At 42.0% G+C, this 12,855-nt stretch overlaps 1 protein-coding gene and 1 pseudogene across 1 annotated transcript; one reads left to right on the top strand and one right to left on the bottom strand.

Moving 5' to 3' along the window:
- Nucleotides 1–2,032: 2,032 nt before the first annotated feature.
- Nucleotides 2,033–4,218, bottom strand: LOC140769462 (high-affinity nitrate transporter 2.3). The gene is made up of 2 exons (XM_073110146.1): nucleotides 2,751–4,218; nucleotides 2,033–2,579 (listed from the first exon to the last, which is right to left on the bottom strand). The coding sequence occupies exons 1-2, from the start codon at nucleotides 3,908–3,910 to the stop codon at nucleotides 2,198–2,200; spliced, it is 1,542 nt and encodes a 513-aa protein (XP_072966247.1). The 5' UTR covers nucleotides 3,911–4,218; the 3' UTR covers nucleotides 2,033–2,197.
- Nucleotides 4,219–6,822: 2,604 nt separating this feature from the next.
- LOC140770674 (probable high-affinity nitrate transporter 2.4) lies at nucleotides 6,823–12,134 on the top strand (annotated as a pseudogene).
- The last annotated feature ends 721 nt before the right edge of the window (nucleotides 12,135–12,855 follow it).

Here is a 12,855-nt window from a genome sequence, read left to right as displayed (position 1 = left end):
TTACTGCTTTCTTATGTACATCAAAGAGTTTGATCCAATGTTTGCGATAAATATTCTTCGTTTAAAGATTGAAGACTTGCCAATTACTCAGTTAGTTAAAATAAAGGATTCATTTTATATTTTCTGCATAGTATTTCCGAGTTCTAAACTCAGTGGCATTGATATAATTAAGACACCATTAAACTTCCTCTCTTTCAAACAAAAACAAGAAAACAGAGAGAGAGAGAGAGAGAGAGAGAGAGAGAGAGAGAGAGAGATAACTTAAATTGTCAATTCTTGATGATGTTCTCACTATATCACAGTGATTTATTGCTGCTCCTCAATTATTCTCTCAACCTTTATATTCAGCGGTGTGTCACTAGAATTAAAGTTCTTGAAATTGCCTTTTCAAGATTGTTGTGATAAAAGGATGTATGAATACTTTCTGAGTTCTGATAGTAAACTCAAAACTGAGCCATCAATCTATAGATGCCAACTGATTGTGTTTTACCATTTGATAACTAAGCTTTGTATCGAATCTTATACTTTTGAGTTGCCTGAATATTAAGTAAGGAAGATGCCATCTTTAAAATCCTGAAAGTGGTGACTTATTGTTTGTATTCTTTTCTACTACTACTTGCAGATTCTTGGACCAGTGTCTTGCCAGTAATTTCCCCTTTGTCAAAAGTTTTCATGATTTTCTAGATTATTCTTTTGTTTACACTTCCATTTACACCATTAGCTTTCTGTAGCGAGGTGATGAGTTCGGCATGTTATAAATTATGCTGCTTTAAATAATAAGGAATGTTCCAATTAGTTATATTTGTTCTGTTTATCCTGCTGTTGAAGTAAAACGCTCTCTTTACATGTCTAAGGTGAAGATGAAACTTTCATTCTAGATATTCCAACTGTCTTTTTATTCCATTTGATAGTTTGACTTTGCAATTCATGCCTAAGCAAGCTATAAGACACTTTGGAAAGTTATCATCTCTGTCTTCCTGGATCTTGTAATTTGTCATTGTTACCATGTTTTTATACTTGTTTTATAGCTCTTGTGTTACCTTGCTATACTTTATGGAAGTAGAATATACCACCATCTGTTTGCTTTTGCTTATTGTTGTAAGTCACATTTTTCGAGATTTCTCATGTACTATTACTTTAATGCTGCATGATGCTTGACAACAAATAATAAGGCAGTTTTTGTGGCATGTTATAGCGCATGCACTAGCTTATCATCTTTGATGATATTTATCATTAGCCTTACCTTAGTCTTTTCTTAATAACAAGGGCTACAAAGACTTTGATTTAGTCTCTCAACAGTAGACTATGAATTCGTTCTTTCTAGGAAATCTTCTATATGTTTAGTGATACAGTTCTACTTATGTTGAGCTCAATAAGGGATTCTATCCTAGGTTGGTTAAGCTTGACTGGTCACTCCCAGGTAGTCATGAGTTTAAGCTGTGAAGTAGCCTCTTTGGTGATGGGGATAAGGCCTGCGTAGGTCTTTATCCTCCTCTGACCTTGCCTCATGCACTGGGTAACCTTTCTTCATTCTTATTGTTCCTACTAAAATCTTGAGATATATTTAAGTATGTTCCACACTCACAGAGGGAAAAGGAAAGAAAGAAAGGATGCCAACAATTGAAAGAGTAAAGAATCCTCCACTGAAATTTATTTGACCTGAAAGCAGAAGATTATAAGAAAGCACCCATACAAAAGCAGAGATCTTTGGTGATGCTTGAGCCAATTTGTGAAGCTCATGTAAGCAGTGGCACCAGGCAACCCTACCCAAAGATTAGCAACAAAAGGTAATTATTCACTCACAGTTATTGATCACACTTGGATGGATTGAAGTTCTATAGGCAAGTGTTCAAGCATTTTGATCTCATAATTATCCAACCCGGTGTCCTATACAAAGACATTTGAACTTGTAGAAGCACTATATAGTAAGTAGAAGTCATGGTACGCCCTCAGTCCATATTTAGTATCTCTTTTTCTTGATAGATAGTGGCTGCAGATTCAGAACATACATCTTAGCAGTACAACAGACAAATACACAAATCACTCTTATTCTCTTCAAAACATAAAAAAGAAGAAACAGACATAAATACATAATCACTCTGATTCTCTCTATACCCCCCATGTAGAGAACTGTAAATCCTTCCGTAGTTCTTGAGCTGGTATCAGTGGAAGCAAACTCTGAAACAGTTCATAAGGATCAAACCTGCAGTGGTGGGGTTGCGTCCACCGGAAAAGTGTGCTTGGAGTGACTAGAGCCGCCTGTTCTGCCCCCTTCTCTCACGCTGTTGTCGGCGAATCTCAAGCTTGCCGCGTGGAAGCCCTTCCCCTGTTCATGGTGGCTCCATTCTGCTTTGTAGTAATCCTCTGCTGTGGCACCTGGGCGAGGTCCGGTAAAACTCCCACCCCACTGGGGGAAGTGAATGAGAAAGACGGGGAGGGTGCAGCAGAGTATCATGATGCCCATGTAGGTTATCCCTGTCTCAGTTGCGTATCGGGAACCACTGAAGAAGATGACCTGAGTTAGCACTGCACCCACATTCCCCCCTCCTCCTGTCATGCCAGAGATAATTCCCAGAGACCTGCAAAAGTTCATGCCGTTCATCAACACAAAAGAACAATAAACCAAGTTGGATTGGTTTTTTTTTTTTTTTTTCTTATTCTTTTTTTTAAAAAAAAAACTTCCTGCTTTGTTTGGGTATCAATTGTTTCAAAAAGAAAAAGAGGGGTCACTGCAAATGCATAAATATTACCTTCGGGAGATGAAGGGGACGACGCCGAAGGTGAGGCCGCAGGCGGCCTGGACGAAGACCGAGAAGAGGATCATGACGATGATGGACCCAGTGAGGGATCCCATCTTTCCGAGGAGAATGCAGAACACTCCTCCCAAGCTCTGCACCACCCAAAGTCCCCACAGCCTCCCCCTCATGCCGAACCTATCCGACAGCCAGTCGGAGAGCAACCCACCACCGGGCCTCGTCACGATATTCGCCATACCGAAGCTGGCGGCGATGAACCCTGCGGTGCGCAGGTTGACGCTGAACCGGTCATAAAAGTACTGGGCGATGATGTTGTCGATGGTCAGCTCCACCCCGAAGCAATACCCATATGTCAAGGCTAAAATCCATCCCCTGTAGTTGGTGACAGCATGGTAGACCACCTTGCCGAAGCTGTCCTTGGGCTTGTCTCCGGCCTTCTCGAGTTTCCGGTAGTTGCCGTCGGGCATGTCCTGGCCGAAGGCGAGGATTGCGATTGCGGAGAAGGTCTGCATGAGGCCGGGGATGAAGAAGGCAACTCGCCAGGCTGTGTAGTCGGTGCTGCCAATCTTGTGGATGACGTCGAAGACGAGGGGCATGATGAGCTGCGTGGCACCACCGCCGAGATTCCCCCAGCCACCAGCCACGCCGTTGGCGAGCCCCACCTTAGGAGAGGAGAACATGGAGCTCATCCAGAACTGCGTAGAAACGAAGGAGGCGAGGGAGAAGCCGGTGAAGAAGCGGACGAGCAGGAAGGAGGAGGCTGAGTGGATGACGGATGTGTAGTAGACGGCCGGGGTGGTGAGGAGGATGAGCGAAGCGGACGCGAGACGTGGGCCGACAAGGTCGCAGGCCGTGCCCATGGCCAGACGGGCGAACACAGCGCCCGAAACGGAGGCTACGCCCGCATTGCCGATGTCGGTGGCAGTGAGACCAAGGTTGTCGCGGATCAGCGGGAGGAGGGGCGGCGCCGCAAAGGAGGAAACGAAGCAGCAGAAGAAGGAGAACCAGGAGAGGTGGAAGGCCTGCATGTGGGGCTTCGCCCACGAGAAGATCCAGAACTCGGTGGCCTTGTGGTCCGAGTCCACCGGGATCTTGAATTGCGTCGTCGATTCCATCTCAAGAGTTGAAGAAGATCTCTTTGGTTCCTCCCCCATGTCTGTGTGTGTGTCCTACAAGGATACAACTCTACAAAGGCGGGGGTAAGATTTAAGTTGCTGACAGAGGAAAACAAGAAAATCTAGAGAGAAAAAGAGGAGTTGGAAGTGAGAGTAAGAGATCCTCCCTCTCCCCTGCTAATATTTATAGACGGCACAGCACAGCATGGATTTGAATATGTATGATTGCTGTTGTACCATTGCTTGGATTGGAGGAGTCCAAAAGTCAGATGTTGCAGAGTGAGTTTGATCGTCTGATAGGAGTAAATTAAAAAATGAAAAAAAAAAAAATCAAGCATCAAGTTGATGGTTTACAGGAGGATGAAGAATTTTTTTTTTTTTCTTTTACAAAATAAAAAAAATAATAAAAAAAAAAAGAAAGAAAGAGGAGGCATTGACTTTTTGTAGGATCTCTCTGCTTCATAGTTGTGAAAGGGCATAAGAAAAGATTAAGGGGGGAGTAGTTTCGTCCATCTCATCTATCATGTCGCTATTGACAAAGTCGTAATCGTAGGCGATTAAGTCCGGGCACTTTTGGAATCCTCAGCAGTTCCAAAGGGTGAGGGCAATAGAATTTGATTCTATTATTTTCTTTTTAATCAAGATTCTCTTCTTAGACAAGTGGATCTTGTCAAATACACTCCCAGTTTTACTTTTATTTGATTAATCAAAGTAAGTTAACCTAGCGTGTCTCCGGATGATAGAAATCAAGTGAAGGAAGGAGACAGAGAGATATATAAATGGGGCTGTTTGAAAGTAGTGGTGGGAAATTAGTTTTGACGTTATATTTTCGCATTCCCATCAAAGTAATACATGAACGGACCGCAAGAATGCGATTCCATTCACTAAAAAGAGTAGACTACTCAATAGTTGATTTGCGGACGAAAATGAAAATGAAAATGGTAAGGAATTAATGCAGCGTTGAAAGTTGGAGCTTTGGCCTTCAAACAAGACGTGTGGGCGACCCCTCAAGTTTCGAGTAACGCGGGGATTCGATTGGAGACGCCCCCATCTCCCACCCAACTAAAATACCAATTACTTTCCCGACCCCTAATTAGGAATGCGAGGATTCGTCTTCTGATGCCTCTCTCTCTCTCTCTCTCTCTCTCTCTCTCTATTGACACACACCACACGCATCATCTGTCCTTAGTCCGTATGATATGCAAAAGGGTAAGGGGATTTATTCTTCCTATTATTAATCTCTCTTTCTGAATTGTTTAGTGATTCTCGTCCTTGTTAGCTTAGATAATCAAAGCGTATGTAACCTTTGAATAATATAGGTGAAGCTCAACTCTTGGGAATCACTAAATGATGAAGCTAGCAACCGTGCCGTGGGGATACGAGTAGGAAACATCTTATTGGAAAACGTGGTTTTCTTCGTCATTAGCATTTTTCTGCCTAAAAAACAAGTAGTCAATGCTTGTATTGTAAATAAGGATCGATTATGAACATAGCAAGGAACACAGCTCACAAGCTATTACTGTAGAAAGGTTTGAAGGAACCTTTACGGTTGAGAAGAATCTCATTAAATTAATGGCGAAGGGGAAAGTATATATCTGGGGATCTTAACGAATTGTAGAATTTGAAGGAAAGAATTGCGGACCTATTATTAATATAGAATAAGATGAAGTTGTCGAGTTGAGTTCAAATGTCTCGTCTAAGTTTCTGACCCCAAACACTCTTTGCGCTTTGTGACTCAGTGCCAAGGAGGACCAAATCCATTTGCTGATCACCTTCTGACTCAGTGCAATATAGCAACAAAAAACATATATATATATATGTTGGGTGTTTACAGAACAACAATTGGGTTATCATTTCAGGTTTAAGAAGCATCAGGTCCATTGGGTCAAGGAGGGCTCAAAATCTTGACAGTGAGGCATGAATATCCGTTGCTCAATTGCCCATGGCTTCAAGCAGCTATGATAATTTAGAAATGATTTTAATTTTTCAGAGGTCAGCTGCTACAGAAAATAAGATTTTTCTATAAGGCCGTCAGCTACCTCAAAAAGCCTGCTCATTCCAAACCAAATGCAAATGGTAGAAGGAGGAGAAACCAGTCGTGGCCCTCCTCGATATGGGTTGCGCTAAGATTAAATTTAAGTGCGCCTTTCCATGCTTACTGTCCAGCATATAGGGGGATTGGTTTTATTGCTCGGCGGTGCAGCTGGTTGGACTGCTATATCGACCCTTTGCAAACTGAGGAAGAGGCTCTAAAGTTTGCCTTGCTCAAAGTAAAAGGAGCACAATCTCTCAAACTTTCACCTAGAATCAGACTCCAAATTCCTCAATGAATATTCTTCATGAAAATGGAAGCATATTACATCTGTCATCTCTCAACTTTTACTTGTTCTTAATGTCAGTGTGCCGATTAGCAAACTAACCTAAGAAAATAGCATAAACTTTTTATCTGTATGGGCCATGGCCCATGGGGGCTGCCTCTATGACTTTGATTTATTAAAGTTGTTATATAGGGTTACCGTGGGTATCTGTTGAGATACATAAGAAGATACTATTGTGCCCTTACAGAGTAATATAATTATCTTTATTTACCCCCACAAAAGAGAAAAAAAGAAGAAGAAGAAGAAATTTTGTCTAGAAACCGGAAACAGGGGAGAAGAAGCCTAGCCCATATCAGGCCCGGCCATGATGGGTTGGTTAGGTCTGCACCTGAAGCAAGTTACTGGGCTGGGATGGGTAGCTTTTTAAGGTCGAATGGACCGCTTGGGTAGCAGCCATTGTGTGTGAGTTTAGGCTCCGCACTGAGAGTGAAGGAGAAGGAAATTAAAGAAAACGAAAACGGAATTGATTTCCCCAGCAGCTGCAATTGCATGCATCTTCCACTTTTCCCACCGACTCTTGCGCCACGGCCACGCTCTCACACTCCTGACTCCTCCTGTTTTGGGTTTGGCGCCATGCATCACCCAAAGCCTAAGCCTTTGCAGGTGTGTCGGTGTCTCTAAGACACTAACGACATCTCCATCGCGTGCCCTGGGAGGAAATATCTACATTCCCTACCTCTCTTTCCTCCTCTTCTTTATTCTCTCTTTCTTTTTTTTCCTCTGATTCTGTCTCCTCTTTAGGTGCTCTATAGACACGATCTCTGAATCCTTTTTTTTTTTTTTTGGGTGCACAATTCTTGATGATTGATGATGCTTTCATTCTCCTCTTCTACCTAGGATCAAAGCTTTAAAATAAATTCACATAAAAATGATCTTAAACAAATTCAATAGGATAGTAAAATATTAGGGTAAGTCAAATATTAGCAAAGCTAACATTAATACCAAATAAGAAATCCACGATCAAAATGCTTAATGTATTGTTTAATATTTTAGTTAATCACAAATAAGATACTCCAAAATATGTAAACCACATAGAGTAAAGAGAGAAAAATGAGAGACAAGATTTACGTGATGCAACAATATGTCTATATCTACGGACGGAGCAATCTTTAATCTACTATGCAAATCCAAGTATAAAGAGTTTTCTCAACTCTAATCTTACTTAATATAATGATTGCTCTTCTCTCTTAGGTTTTCTCTCTTGCAAAATGCCCATATAAACTCTAAAACCCAACATTTGAACATAATGTCTAAATCTTATTGAAATTAGATATTCGTTACTTTATATTGCCATATCCCAAAGTTATTGGCACCATCAAATTTTGCATTTGAAACAATTTTCTTTAATTTAGATGATCCCAACATATTTATAAATCAATACACTAAATCCAATGCTATCCCCAAATCCAGAACCCTAGGTTTAAACCTTTGCTTTGATATCAATTATTGTGCTACATGCCAAATGGGTGAAAGGTAGTGAAAAAGCGATTTTAAGATAACAAAAAATTATGATAACCAAATATTAGCAAAACTAATATCAATATCAAATGAGAAATCTACAATCAAGATGTTTGACGTAGAGATCGTTTAATACCTAAGTTAATAAAAAACAAGAACTCCAAAACATACAAACCACAAAGAGTAAAGAGAGAGAGAGATACAATTTACATGGTTTGGTGATGTATCTACATCTACAGGCAGAGCAATCTTTAATTCATTATGCAAATCTTAGTACGAAAATCTTTCTTACTCTAATCTCACTCAATAAAATGGTGACTCTTGTCTCTTAGATATTTTTATCTCTTGCAAAATACTCATACATCCTAAAATCCAACGTTTACATTTATAAGATTAACTTAGGAAGGAAAAACTATATAAGACATTCAAACTGCTGTCCTACTATGCTCTTTTATTAGTCTCGGTAAATATGAATGCTCTTTAGGCATTCGAATGTATTTCAAATGGCTCGTAGAATTGAGAATAAAAATAATAATTATCTGGTTTGTCTCAGTATTAATATTAAAACTGAGATGTCGTCAAATTATTGGTTGGTTTATGAAAAACACATCACATACGTTCTAGGAACTCCACTGCAAAATAAATGTACGATCATGGGCAATTATCCAATGCAAGTCCCGAGTCTACCTCTTCGAATACATCCTTAACAATTATTATTTATTTATTCGTGCCACATCTGGCTCTCAAAACTCTAGTAACAAGGGAAGCTAATTAATTATACTGCAGTTCTTTGTTAAAAAAAGAAAAGAAAAGAAAAGAAAAAAAGAAACACTGCCTCTGCTCGATCGATCGGTGTTTCTCTCAAAGAAATAAGAATACTACTAAAAAGCCAACTTCGACCTCCATTCCATTAACATTCTCTTGCAATCACAACTAGTTCCCAACTACTCTACTAATACTACTTTCCGTGCAAACCCAGCGCCATTAATTAGTAGTAGAAGGACACATGACACATCCAACCAAATTAGATTTAGATAGTTAGTTTACTACAATGATCGACGAGCAAGTTTCGGACGAGGAGCTAGACGCAGAGCACCTGCGTCTCCTATCGTGTTCGTCCCCACAAATGCGCGCGCCTTCTACATCTCCTGCCTCTCCCTCTTCGCCTGCTTCTTCTCCGCCTTTTTCGCCCCTCCCATCCTCCCTGTCCTCCCCCCTGCCCTCCTCCTCCTCCTCCTCCTCCTCGGACCCTGCCGAGCCTCCGCCAACGTCTCCCTCTTCATCGCCTTTCCGCTCCTCCTCATATCTTCCTCCGCCCCAGCCTCCCCCTCCTCTTTCCTCCTCCTCTTCCATTTCGCCTCCGGCCTCTCCCTCGCCAACTTCGTTTCCAACCAGTACTGGATGTCCTCCGTCTTCTCCCCCTCCGTCGTCGGCCTCGCCAACGCCGTCTCTGCCGGATGGCCCATTGTCGGCAGCGCGGCCGCCCGGATCTTCATGCCTCTCTTCTACTCCCTCCTCCTCCATCTCGTCATCCCCAAGGTAGCTTGGTGTGCCGCCTTTCTCCTCCCGACAGATCGGCACAGTCCTTGCCGTCACGCAAGACAATCACGCTAAGAAAACCAAGGAGCAGGGAAGATGTTTGTAGGAAGTCCTGAGAGAAGGTCTAGGAAACTACACGGGGTGGATTCTAGCATTGACATACGGATACTGCTACGTAGTGCAGCCGATGATGAAGAACGTCCTAGCGGTTCAAGATTTAGTCTTGGAATGGAGGCTGCGGGGGTGGTCGCGACGTGCTTCGGGGCGGCGAATGTGGTGTCGAGGCCTGCAGGAGGGATGCTCTCTGACGCGATGGGGGAGTTGCTTGGGATAATAAGGAGGCTTTAGGGACTTTGGATGGTGCAGACCATGGGAGGATGAGCTCCTCCTCCTCCTCTCTTGGGGCCACTGTCGCAGTCATGCTCATGTTCACCCTCTTCATCCGGGCTGCTTCCGGGCTCACATTTGGCGTCGTGTCCTTCGTCTCCAATGAGGTAATTTACTCATTTATTATTAATAATTCCTTTATTATGTTTTGTAGTCCAAGCTACTAGCGCTCGAACGTTTACTTCCTTACTGGAAGGCAGGCCGGATTCCCATTAGTTGCTCAGCTAACAAACTGGTTGTACATGTTTCTTTTGTTAACAATCTTTTCTAAATACAGAAATTTGGCAGAAAATGAAACAAAACAGAAAGAGATTACAATCTCTCTTCTTTCTTTTTCTTTTTAAAATTAGGATACTAACAAAGGAGATAATAGATAAACTAAGTAGCAACATGGATTTCAAACTTAAAGCTAGATGGTTATTTCATATATTTTTGTATACCCATTAAAATAGTTATTTAATTATTGGGATTAGTTATATTTAGTCTTTGTATAATCATATATTTCAGTTGCGTTACTTAGTAGGTCACAAGTATAAAGGCAACTCGAAGAAGCTTTTGGAGCTGGCCCTAGCACTTTTCTAACGTTTGGAGTTATTTTTCCTGTAAAAGGGGTTTTCTCTCGTCGCTGTTGGCTGTCTGCCTCCGCTCCCTATGGCTAGGTGGAGGGGAGAGGTTTTCTCCCCCCCTCTTCGATTGATTACTTACTCTCTTCCCCTCCTCTCCTCTTTCTTTCCCCCTCTTCTTTTTCTCCCTTCTACTGTCCCTCTTCTTCCCCATAGTCTACCTCCCTTCTAACTCCTCTCTTGTTAGCGTTGCCACCGCCTTCTCGGCCAACTGCATTTCTGTCGTGGACCTCGTCTCTGTCTTCGGCCACATTTTCATCGTCTGTGCCGAAGGCGATTGACCTCGCCTCGGTCCCCCACCCATCCTTCCACCTCGCCGCCGCTTGCATTGGCTGCCGTGGACCTCGTCTGCCCTGGTCCCGGCCCTCCAGCGCAAGCTACCATCACCTATCTGTGCTGCTCCGTCTCACACCATTTCAAAAGCTAGATCGCCGGTATTTACCACAGCTTTGCTAATCTGAAATTTTAGATTCTCTGTTCGTGAATGTAATCGGTAGATCTGCACTCTTCTTGTTGTTCCCTTTTATTTCTTGTTGTTCCCTTTTATTTCTTGTTGTTTTTGTTTGTTCTTGGTTTTGTCCTTGGTCTCACAGGTTGCTTAGAAGGAGTCTTCAAGCGATTGTGGTATGATCGACGGACTCCCATCACTGATGTGCCTGTATTTCTTTCTAGGCATGCTGAATGCTCAAACTTTCAAGATTCATACTGTTTTAACTGTAGTGCAATTGTGTTGGCCACGCGGTAGGCTTGATTATAGAGTTTTGTTCTATCTCTTCTTATCTTATTATGCATGAGAGCTTATTTTTGATACGTTGTTTTAATTGTTGTTCCTTTTGTAATACAACCCCAAGTATAAGGTTTATTCTTAGGGTTCTTACCCTATTTTTCCCTCTCTTTTTTTTGTATCAAGTTTGTACCTCATTGATAAGATTAATAACATGATCAGTCCGACGACTGTTTTCAAAAAAGGAAAAAATTAATCAGATATTTGAGTTGAGAAAATTACATATATACTCATATTGTTATTAGTAGTAAATAGTATTTGATTTTAGTTAATGTGGCCTATCAAATTAATAAAAATCAGGGATAATGAAACATATATTTGAAAAGAAGTCAACAGTGCAACGTTTGGTTTGCAGAAAAGAAAAGTCTTATCGAATTGAGTATAGAGAAGATCAAGTCCTTTGCCGCAAAGCTTTGAAATCTTCTCTGAATTGGAAGGTCCATATATTTTTCAGGTCACTAGGTGTAATATCAGGAATGACAGGAAGCGGTGGACCACTTGGTGCAGTAATAACGCAACTGCTCTTCTTCTCAGGCTCCACCTACACCTTAGAGACGGGCATCTCTCTCATGGGCGTCATAATCCTCATATGCACTCTTCCGGTTGCATTAATATACTTCCCCCAATGGGGAGGAATGCTGTGTGGGCCATTCATCAACGAGGACGATGATGATAATCGTGATAATTTGATTGATGAATATCATCAATTGCTCAAATGATAAGCTCCTATATAACACTCATATATATATATGGTAAATATATATATATATATATATAGCTGTGAGGGTTATGTATATATATTAATTGGAAGAGAAATTAGTAAACAATGGCACAGTACTCCAGATGCTGTCTCGTGCTAGGCACCGCATGGTCATCCTGCATGCCCTCACCATCACCCCGGCCTTGGAGGCTCGCCGCCACCACCGCATGAAAATCCACTCCCTGATCTCCTCCAAGGCCTCACCGTTATGCGAGCAGGCCCCATTACATCAGGCTCTGCCACTCCCTTACCGCTTCTCTCAGGGTTGCGTCACCCAAATCTCTAGTGGACGCGGCCATCGGGACCGCAGCGGGCAAGGCCAAGAGGGCCCAGGGCGTCGTTACAAGTCTCTTGGCTTCTCCAGCCACGTCGGGTCCGTTGAAAGAGTGCCTGAGGACATGCAAGACGAAATACCTCTCGGCACTTGACAGCCCTGCACAAGGCGCAGATTCTTCTGAGGAGCTCACCTCCCCGAGCACCTTTGTCGAGACATGCTCCGATTCCTTCAGCGACTTCCCTGGCGTCGCCTCCCCTATCGCCCATGTCCATGCCAATCTCAACAAGCTCGATCGTCACCAACAGCCTTAACCTCGCTACCACCTTGAGCTAGCTCAGATGTACATATCCACGCAAGTGCATGCCTGCATCCTTGTATACTACTTAATATTATATATTATTTGCAACTAAGTAACGAATTAATACATGGAGGAGATGGTATTAGTATCGCATCTAATTATATATATATATGGATCCACGTTGAGGTTCGGTCTTTGTTTATTACTTTTCATGTTAGCTAGCTTGTACGTATAATACAAGGGTAGGACATCTCTTATATATACCTTTACTTAATTCCAAAAGAGGTATTCATGAAAATTAATCTATTTTTCTTTTGAATTAGCTAGGTGTACTCTATTTCTTGTATATATAGAAGACCTGTTGTGATCTGGTAACTAGCTTCTCTTTATTTAGAGGACTCAGTTTCTATTGTAACTTTTGGTATCAGGTTGTGCGAAAATGTTCAATTCATTAGAACTTCCTCCCATATCAGTTGTTTA

Source organism: Typha angustifolia, chromosome 11, assembly GCF_048772165.1.
Source record: "Typha angustifolia cultivar Huaian chromosome 11, ASM4877216v1, whole genome shotgun sequence".
In the NCBI taxonomy this organism is placed as follows: Eukaryota; Viridiplantae; Streptophyta; class Magnoliopsida; order Poales; family Typhaceae; genus Typha; species Typha angustifolia.
The sequence above is the reverse complement of the archived record's forward strand: the minus strand, read 5'-3'. Positions and strand labels throughout refer to the sequence as shown.